Genomic DNA, 10,666 nt, shown 5'->3' with positions numbered 1-10,666 from the left:
CTCTCTCCCTCTCTCTCCCTCTCTCTCCCTCTCTCTCCCTCTCTCTCCCTCCCTCCCTTCTGGCAAACCAGAGAAGTGTCTGCAGGAGAACTGGACTGTATTTGCTTGCTGTCTTTTTCCTTTCTGGCCTTTCCAGGTTTGGCACAGCACTGCAGGCCTGCTTCACTCACATATTAAAATTGGCAGTAAACACCACTTTTCATTCTTGGGATATCCACACATAAAAATAAACAGAACTGGCCAAAGATAGATTTCATTATTGCGACCTGTGCACGCACACACATACACAAAGAAATAAAAATCATGATTTTTTTTCAGATATTTAAAATATAGTGCAAGCTTTATAAAGTTTTCCTGTGATAACAATCAGCTATAGTAATATATAATTAAATGAAACCGATTTTGTGGGTTTTATAGGTTATTGGAGAATCTGGTGTGATTATTTGGCTTTGATACAACTAGTACTGCATTTTCAACCTTTGAAATCTGCCCTTTTATCCGTATGACAACTTTTTCATTAAGGAAATTTAAGTTGGAGACTTTGTTCCAGTTGATGTAGATCAAGTAGCCTTGATGTGTTGCCAGCAGTGGGTCTGCCTTGCATGACGAAGATGTCCTGTGAGCCTGCTCGTGCTGCATAAACTACTCAGATACTCACCTCAGGCAGCTCTAGACTTCTGTGGCTCCTCAGTCCCCCTTGCCTTCTCTGAAAGCCCTTGAGCTTACCACGTCAGAGAGCACTCGTGGCCACTTGGGGACCCTGCCACATGAACAGGAAGGACGGAGGGACTTTATGGAAAGTAGCAGTTATTTGAATATGTAAGTGGGCATGCGCCCCAAGTACTCAGATCTATTGCTTCCATGTTTGTGGCTTTGTCTGCTCTGCAAATGTCTGTGAGGAGACAAATTTTAAGTTAACATTTACAAGTAATTTCTTAAGTTTTAAACATCAGAATATGCCTACGGAAGATTTATAAGGAAAGTTCTTTAAACTTTCAGTAACTATAATAACCATTGTTTTGAGCTCAAGGTCATGTCTTATGTAAATAGCAAAACAAGATGAAAATGTCAGGTACAGGCTTGTTCTCAAGTTTTTGAAGTTAGTAGTAAGTTTATTAGTACTACAAAACATTTGAATTTAGTCAGTCAAATATTTATCAGTAGTTTCTAGTTTCTCAAATTCTAATAGCATTTTATGAATTACTTAGGGTTGTAAGTAAAAAATAGCCAGAATGATTTAAATTGGTGCTAGGAAGTCTTTCCTAGCATAACCTTATAGTATTGCCAAAATGAATGCCTTTATAATATTTGTTACACACACAGTTTCAAAGGTGCATTTAATCAAGTGATTTTTACAATCTTTAGGATTAATGTAGTCATAGTTCAAGAGAGATGAAAATATTTACTATAGTGTGTGTAGATATTGAATGTGAATATTATTGCTATGCTATAATTCAAAGTCCTATCCAGTGTTATTTCAGAGACTGTGAACATTTTGGTTTTACTTCTTAAAAATTTGTTTTAGTAAATTTCATGTTCTCATCACTGTGCTATTTGGCCACTTTACTAAAGGTTGCCATGCAAGATTAAGCTGTAAGTAATTGTGTGTGTGTGTGTGTGTGTGTGTGTGTGTGTGTGTGTACATGTCCTTTATTCACCTGTCTTACAGAAGTGACACTGGGGAATTGTTCCTTGAAGACATGAATCCAAAACGGTGCCCTATATTTCATATATCCTGTGGGATCCTATAAAAGCGTGTAACTTTCTGTAAGACTTTCAGTTTGTAAAGATGCTGAATGATCTCTGATTGTGAAATGCAGACATTACATCACATCAGTGTAAGATGGCTTTATTCCTACCCCTAGGTCAATCATTAGTGACACTTGGGCGTCCATGCTGGAGATGCCTAATCATTTTATATAAATATCTAAAGCTCCAAATATAGTGGCTTTAATGTATTAGATCCACATTGGGGTGCTAAAGTGTGTCCTTGGATAGATGGAAATTGGGCATATCTGGAAGGCTGATATAGCATAATTGGTCTCAGAGGGATTAAGATAGGGGTGATAAAGAAACAGTACCAATAGAATTAGTCTTTATTGTCCTATTGAGAATAGCGGTGGTGACCTGAAGCGATCATACACAAAGACCCTGACTGTTATTACCCCTGCGTGGCTGAACTTGAACTGTAAGTGGGTTAGCGCCCTGAGAACAATGATGCCTGACACTCTCTTTAATATTCCTGGTTTTAGGTTGCATACTTTGATATTTCTTTGGAAATACATAGATCAAAATATATTAATGGTTTATGTGCTGAATTTGAAAGCATTAAATTTATAGCTCTTTACAGATATTATATAGAATCATTTTGTTACCTTCTAGTTATTTAAATGTTTCTGTGTTCCTTTTTAAATAGTCTTGGAAGCACATGAATGTAGCAGTTTTCTCTAGCTTTGTAAAGGCTCTTGCGTGGACAGACCTTTTGACATACTGTATTAAAAACAATAGCATATGATCTTTAAAAGGAGGAGGAAGTGTGAAAAGTAAAATGTATCTTTAGGCTTACAATATCTGTTCTTGTTTTTGTCAAGGTTATAAATTTTATGCTGGTCTTTAATAACTGGATAGGTCTTAGCTAAACACACACATTTAAGCAAACAAATGCCTAGTGGTCTTAGAAATTAAAACTTAAAGAATAGAGGTAGAAATCTTGACTTCATTGTCTTGACACTTTTTTTTTTGCATGGTTAAGAATGTAGTAGTTACTGTCATTGCAAAGCATCGGACGGTCGTCAAAGAATTTCAGAATTGCGTGCTTTCTTCCAGAGACCTAGAGAAGCATTTCTAAAAGATTAAATACTAAGAGAGCGTGCCTTTAATCCCGGCACTCAGGTGGCAGAAAGAGGAAAATTGCTTCAAGCTAGTGGACAGTTAAATCTATGTAGCTTTTCTTAAAAGCGCACACACACACATAAACACTGAGTAAGGTCTTGCATATAATCATCTTATTCTGATCTTTAACGTCTGACTTTATTTAATGTCTGACTTTGAGAGAACACTTAGTGTAACTTTGTATTTTTATGAGGATATTATATAAGGACTTCCATAGCCCTTTCTCTGGAGGTTTTTTGTTTTTGTTTGTGTTTGTCTGTTTGTTTGTTTATTTTCTTATTTTAAATGGGGCACTTCAGGTTTCAACTCCAGTTTTCCCAGTGTGAGGATCACAGGTCTTAGGCCTGTCAGGCAAGTGTTCTCCAGCCCACTGTGTTTAAGTTTATAATCTAATGACAAGATTGCTCTAAGTTGAATCCAGGTACCTTTTGTTTGGAGGAAGCTCCTGAGAGTTTTATGGTTGGGTTATGTTTTAAAAGAACACTGCAGTTGCCATTAAAACTGTTATGCTGGGTCATCATATTCATAGGAACACATTTGTGTCAATACTTAATAGTATCTCTAGTATAAAGTTTCTCTGAATTCCTCATGCCTTCTACAAAACCCTAGAAAAATGGATTGGTTTGTGCTTTGATGCAAATTGTCCAATGAACTGTGAATCCAGAGCCATTAGGGTTACTGTTATGTATATCAACATGATATAAGCTAGAGTTATTTGAAAGGAGTTAACCTCAGCTAAGAAAATGCCTCTGTGTATGTGTGTGTGTGTGTGTGTGTGTGTGTGTGTGTGTGTGTGTGTTAGAGGGAGTATTTTAATTGTGTAAAGGATTTTTTTTTCATTCACTTTACATTCTGGTCACCCACCTTCCATAATTTTTCTCCCCATATCTCTCCTTCTATGAGAGGGTGGACCCCCCGCCAAGGGTTGGGACATCAAGTCTCTACAGGGCTAAGCATATCCTTTCCCACTGAGGCCTGACAAGACAGGGTAGCTCGAAGAACACATCCCACAGACAGACAACAGCTTTTGGGCTTGCCCATGCTCCAGTTGTTCAGGACAACTGTTGTTGAAGGGCAAGCTACACATCTGCTACATATGTGCAGGGGAAGGGGGCTAGGTCCAGCCTATGCATGCTGTTTGGTTGGTAGTTCAGTCTTCGAGAGTCCCGAGGGTCCGTGTTAGTTGATTCTGTTGGATTTCCTGAGGAGTTCCCATCTGCTTCCAGACCGCAATCCCTCCCCAAACTCTTCCTTAAGAGTGAAGGCCCAGCCCATTGTGGGTGATATCATCCTTAGGTTGGTAGTCCTGGGTTTTATAAGAAAGCAGGCTGAGCAAGCCAGTAAGCAGCCCTCCTCCATGGCCTCTGCTTCTAGGTTCCTGCCTCATTTGAGTTCCTGGCCTGACTTCCTTCAGTAGACTACGATATGGAAGTTTCAGTTAAATACTTTCCTCCCCAACTTGTTTTTGGTCATAGGATTTCTAATGCTATGATGAAATACCCACTTGTAATATCTGTTATTGCTGGCAATCTTTTGAAAAACAAATGATCTACAGTCTGCCCTTCACTGTCTGAAAGGCTATCTCACCCTTGCTCAGAGATGGTCATGGAGAAACCTGTAGACTAAGTTAGAATTTTTATATGATGGGAGCACATAGTTCTTAAGCAGCCTGTGCCTGAAGTGAGACCCTTTCAGTGTAAATCTACCTCCTGCCTCCTAAAGCCTTTATGATCTTGAACCATTGCTGCTTTATAAAACCGGGCTGCATTAGTAGTATTCCTGTAGAGTTGTTAGGAAGTTTGATTATGTTAAGTCATGCGAACATTTTATAACAAATTTCACTCGTATGTTGAGGTCTGCATATTCCCCTACCTTATAGATCTGACAGTGATGAATCTGTCAGAAATTCCATTGGCAAGGAAAACCTGGTGGCAGTAGTTCTTTTCACTGGTGGGGCCTGGACATATAGAAAGGGAGTGCACAGCAGGTATTTTATTCAGCATTGCCTTCATCTCCCATGGTCCCTGGAGTCCTCCAGGCTCTTCTGTACAGCTGTTATCAGGTAGTGTGTACCACTCAGCTGCCCACTGGTGCCCCCACCTCTCTTTCTCCTTGTTGCTAGTCCTTGCCCCTTTGCAGCACCCCGGTATCTCTGTTGACTTCTGCTATGTTCTATTCTTCCTGTGTTTTTCGTTGATTCCTCTTCAGTGCATCAGGGCTGACCGTTGACTACAGATAGCATCCTCGTCTGAAGTACTCTGAGAGACAAGGATGCTTCTGAACTAGCTTGTGTGATGTGGCAGGGTTACAAAGTAAACTGTGACTCCACCCACCGCTGTCTTGGTTGCCCTATGATGAGGTTGTGTTACCTAGTTAACATTCCCTGCTGCATTTTCTGCCTCCTTTCTCATTCCTACTTCTAAACAGAATTTCTGACAGCTTGGTCATCTGATAGGGTATGCTGTCTTTTCTTACCCAATGAACTGACGGGGGCTGCAACCCTGTAGGTGGAATAACAATATGAACTAACCAGTACCCCCTGAACTCGTGTCTCTAGCTGCATATGTAGCAGAAGATGGCCTGATCAGCCATCATTGGGAAGAGAGGCCCCTTGGTCTTGCAAACTTTATATGACCCAGCACAAGGGAAGGCCAGGGCCAAGAAGTGGGAGTGGGTGGGTAGGGGAGCAGGGGCAGGGGGAGGGTATAGGGAACTTTCAGGATAGCATTTGAAATGTAAATAAAGAAAATATCTAATAAAAAAATTAAAAAATAAAAAGTGATTCTAAAAAAAAAAGAATCATCATCTTTGGGCTCTTTCCCACGGCCTTTTGTGTTATACATAACTGGATGTTATGTATAACATATATTTTATTAGATCAACGTAATAAAATGTCTTACATTTTGCCAAGTTATTAAAAGCACTTTCAATACCATCCCATGTTCTTTAGAAAGGAAGATAAATTGGTATTGTCAGGCTGTCTCGATGAATATAACATTACCTCATCCAACATTGTGATCTCCAAGTGTGGCTGAAGCTAAATCATTATATTTTATTCTGATAGACTTGTAGTTAATGAATTGGAAATGGGACAGTATTTCTGGTGATCTGATGATGAGCCTCACTGTTTAACAAGCAGAGAAATAAACTTGCACCAAGGCACAGACTGAATGTTTCCTTCAGCAAGGCTGCCCACTGCCACCCACTCTTCCTCCCCCATACCATTTCCCTGGTTTTAGCCTTACCCGTAGCAACAGGTTCTGCCCATAGATGTCACCAGTATGTGTGCAATAAAGGACATGAAGAAATACAGGCATTTAATAACTCACCACGTGCTGTGCTTATCTGCATGCCAGAAAGTTCTCAAAATGTCTAAACTATTGCTAATGACAACAGGAACAGAGCATGAAGATGTTGGTGTAAAGATGCTGTATGCTGATACAAAGAGACATGTAATTTGCCAAACAAAGGTTATTGGAATTGAGAATAAAACTCGGTGTTCTAATTGTTGAGTCTGGAAAAGAAGGTATCTTAACCTTTGAGGATTACTCCACCACCACCACTGGTAGATAGATCTCAGCTCTCTCCTTTATAAAGTGGGAACATTTAAATACTACTTTACATACTTATGTATTAGAGTAATATTCATACTTTACCATGCTGACAAAAGAACACTAAAGTACAAAATTTTATAGATTTTTATCTAAACAAAATAACTTGTGATAAATGTATCTGGCATGTACTCTCATCACCTTATATGGAAAACTTACGCATGCCAAAGCTAATGAATTAAATTCTAGCTCAGGTACAGTGTACATATCTACAGTTAAGTAGAAGCCTTCTACAGCTAGAATAGTTAGCACTATGAATAGTGCTGAAAGATTATGCGGCTCGAAATTAAGGAGGCTGATTTTAACTTCTGCTTTGTTTCGTTTTCAGCTACGACAGCTAGTTAATATATGCATCAACCCAGATCCAGAGAAGCGACCAGACATTGCCTATGTTTATGATGTGGCAAAGAGGATGCATGCATGTACCGCAAGCAGCTAAACCGTACAAGATCCTGAAGACGGCAACCAAGATAACTTAAAAGTGTTTTTGTGCAAATCATACCTCCCCGCTTATGTCTGGGTGTTAAGATAACTATCTCAGAGCTAATGCGCTTTGAATCCTTAACCAGTTTTCATATGAGCTTCATTTTTCTACCAGGCTCAATCACCTTCCCAATCCACAACTTTGGGATGCTCAGATGGCATCAAGAATGCAAGCCCAACAAGAGTTTTTAATAGCGTAAGGTTTGAGAATTGTTTAGAGTTTCTGCTGATAGATAGTCAGTGCCAGATGGTGAAGAACACACACGGGCACATGTCCAGAGGGATGCGGAACCTGAGGAAGGACATGGCATTTGACTTGTTTGCTTTTAAGTCACATAATGGATGTTGTAGTGGACATAATTGTGAACTCTGATTTTTTTTTTTAATTTTCAAGTACATGTTTTAGTTCTTAGCATTAGAGGTCTCAAATATAATTCTCATAATACATGCAGACATAAACTTTTTGAGAAAGATTTAAAATTTTTAGTTTATACATTCAAAATGCAACTATTAAATGTGAAAACATAGAGGACAAAATGTGAGCTGGACACTGAAGTCTATGTTTTAATGCCTTTGAAAGCCTTTGTGTGTGTGTGTGTTTAAATGGTATAAATGAACCCATTTTAAAACGTGGTTAAGGACTTGTTTGCCTGGCGTGATAGTCATTTTTAACATGCACACTGCCCAAGGCTTTGTGTTTTTATTGTACATTTGAAGAATATTCTTTGAATAATCTTAAAGTAACTATAGTTCAATTTCTTTACAAATTTAAATACACTTAACTCATAACTATACACTGTAATGCAAGCATATATTTTTATTCATATATTGAAGTTTTGATCAGTTCCCCTTCAGAATCTTTTTTATTCAAGTTACTTTCTTATTTATATTGTGTGTGCATTTTATCCATTAAATGTTTCAGATTTTCTGAGAATGAATTCCCTTTTTAAAAGATATTTGGTATGCCAACACTTTTCTAGGATTGAATTTTTTTTTTTTTTTAACTTTTGGGCCATTTTACGTACATCTGTTTTATCTTGTTAGAAAGAAAAGGTGTGTGTTAAAGTGTGCCTGTGAATGTCGATATTGTTTGACAAGGTTATAATTTTAGAGTATGTTTTAGAGTATGTTTAACGGCGTGAAGACTGGCCCTTACTGAAGACAGAAAGAACTGTTACAGAAAGAGCAGCATTTCTGTGGAGACGCTTTGGAGTAAAGTACTGTATTTGTGTATGAAGATGACAGACATTTTAGTTAAGGAGGGAAAAAAAAAAAAAAGGAGAGGTACCTGAAGTGGAATTTTGATTTTCCTGAATGTCTTCATCTTAATACCAACCAATTCCTTCAAAGAATTGTGGAGCCAAAGAACAGAGTGGTTGTGGCTGTTGCAGAACACTGTGTGCCATGGTGGAGCATTGGGACGGCTCACCCTGCTGGTGGGTGGGTCCCCGGGTTGGGGAGCTTGTACTCTGGCCCACAGGGCTCTTGGGTTGGTTTTCTTAAGAGTATTCTTTCTGCAGTTATTTTCAAGTAATTTGTAAATTTTCAAAGTAATATCTTGTCTTTTAATTCACTATGTATGCTGTCTTAGACAAAGGAAATCTGGTTGGTTTTTTTTTTTGTCTTGAAGGCTGAACTGGGTACATCACAGATCTTAGTGGCTCATAGCGTGTACCCAGAGGCGTGAAGAAATAGCTTCCAGTGACCATTTGTAATGTCACAGGACTGACTGAGATGAAACACCTCCTTCCGCCAAGAGTTCTTTTCTTTCCATATTTAAAAACATAAGGTTCTGCCTGGCAGTGGTGGTATATACCTTTAATTTCAGCACTTGGGGGGGGGGGGCAGAGGCAAATGGATCTCTATGAGTTCCAGGAAAGCCTGTTCTACAGAGTGAGTTCCAGGATAGCCAGGGCTACACAGAAAAAACTTCTGTCTCAAAAAACCAAAACTAAATGAAAATACAAGGCTTATCCCCTTGTAGTGACTTTGCTTTATGAATTTTTCTCCAAAAAAAAAAAAGAGCTGAAGGGCTTAATGGTCAGGGATGATCACTGTCACTTTATGCAAGAAGAAACTTTCTTTCAAATACTTTTAAATCCACCAGTTCATATCCACCCTCCCCCCTAAAAAAAGAATCCATTGTATAGAAACAAATTCAGTGTGATATTTGCAAGTGGTTATGGAATTGATTAAAAGTTCTAAGCTTAACAATCACCTATAAAATGTTCTCTTTATATTTCTGTTTATGAGTAAATTTTATATGAAGTTAAATATTGGAATTCATTTCAGTAACAGGTCAAATTAAAGGTACAGCTGATTTGAAACCTTATTTAAACCTTGGTACCAGTTACCCAGGGGAGAATGTGCAGTAACATTGGTTGGTATGCTGAGGGGGCGGGGTGGTGAGTGATGGGTTCCCTACCTGCAGTGCTCAAGAATGTCCAATGATTGTAAAGATACTGAGATGCCACCAGCAAGTCGCAAGCACTCTACTGTTCCTTGGTGTGTCCATTACAAAACGCCTGTCTTATATCCGTATACTCCAGGTGTTGCTCTGAACTTTGCCTCTATTTATTATAACCAAGAAGCTGTTATTCACACAAATGTTTATTTCTTTTCAATTGAATGTACTGTTTATAACCCACAAATGCGCACTCTTTGCCTCCGATTCCTGTAGTACTGTAATATGAATTTTTTTGTGAAATACTTTCTATTTTGTTATGCTTTAAATATACATGCAAGAGGATTCTGTTATTAGCTTCAAAAACTGTACAGTATCTTAATATAAATATATAAAAATAAAAGATGAGTACTGTACGTTTTAGTATTCGTCAGGTTCCCTCGCTCTCACCTCTCCAAATCGCCCATTGCTATGCTTGGCACCAAACCTACAGAAACAGTTCTTACACAGTTCTAGAACTTTGCTATCTTGAAGAAACCTAAACAGAGAGACAGTCAAAAGTGACAACCTCTCTGGAGGCTTTGGGGTTTTAGGGTTTGGTTTTGGACGTGCATTATATCATAAATTGCAGCTCACTGGTCTCTTCAATGTCTCCCTCTCTGTCATTGAATAAAAGGCATCTAAACATGGAGAAAGGGATAATCATCTCCTTGCTTTGAACCTTTAGAATTTAAAATTTAAGTCAGCACTTTCCACTCCCCATCGCTGCGGTGGGCTGCTCCCAGAATCTCAGGAGAATGGATGCCTTTGCCCTTCTCCTACATGAGGACCACTGCCCTCCCTCCCTGCCAACTAGAGAACAGAAGATCTCAGGAGGTTAAACTTGATTTCACAAGTTAGTTGTTAATTGGCTAATGTTACAGCCCATGACTTGGATTATAGAAGCATTGACTTCACTATGTGAGTATGGGTATGTGTTCATAATTGCTAATGGAAGTCATTTTTACCACATTATAATATTTAGTGCTAGTTGTAAATTCTATTTTTAAAAATCTGTGTATTCAATGGGAAAGTCAGTACCAGGCATATGTTTCAAAGCCTTAATGGGTACAGCTGAGGGGTCACACAGTAGTGAGGTTGATTTTAAAAAACAAACAAACAAACAAAAAACAAAGTAGGAAATCACTTCAGAACTCCCTCAAATTATCCAAAGAACTTCATGGTATTCTTTAAACAGGTAAGTGTGACTGTCTTTTGAGAATGGGAAAGCCTGTAC

At 38.6% G+C, this 10,666-nt stretch overlaps 1 protein-coding gene across 4 annotated transcripts in view; it reads left to right on the top strand.

Annotated features, from left to right (window-relative positions):
* The window catches only part of Nek7 (NIMA related kinase 7), a 127,591-nt gene extending 117,514 nt beyond the window's left edge, over positions 1-10,077 (top strand). For 3 of the 4 annotated variants that reach the window (XM_029538721.1, XM_029538719.1, XM_029538720.1), the window contains one exon: positions 6,832-7,973. In XM_029538721.1, the coding sequence (XP_029394581.1) occupies positions 6,832-6,942 (111 nt within the window). In that variant the 3' untranslated portion in view covers positions 6,943-7,973. Of the gene's footprint in view, positions 1-6,831 lie in introns of all 4 variants that reach the window. The other variant, XM_021197737.1, reaches the window with a different exon arrangement.
* The last annotated feature ends 589 nt before the right edge of the window (positions 10,078-10,666 follow it).

The sequence above is a fragment of the Mus pahari genome, chromosome 5 (genome assembly GCF_900095145.1).
Source record: "Mus pahari chromosome 5, PAHARI_EIJ_v1.1, whole genome shotgun sequence".
In the NCBI taxonomy this organism is placed as follows: Eukaryota; Metazoa; Chordata; class Mammalia; order Rodentia; family Muridae; genus Mus; species Mus pahari.
The sequence above is the reverse complement of the archived record's forward strand: the minus strand, read 5'-3'. Positions and strand labels throughout refer to the sequence as shown.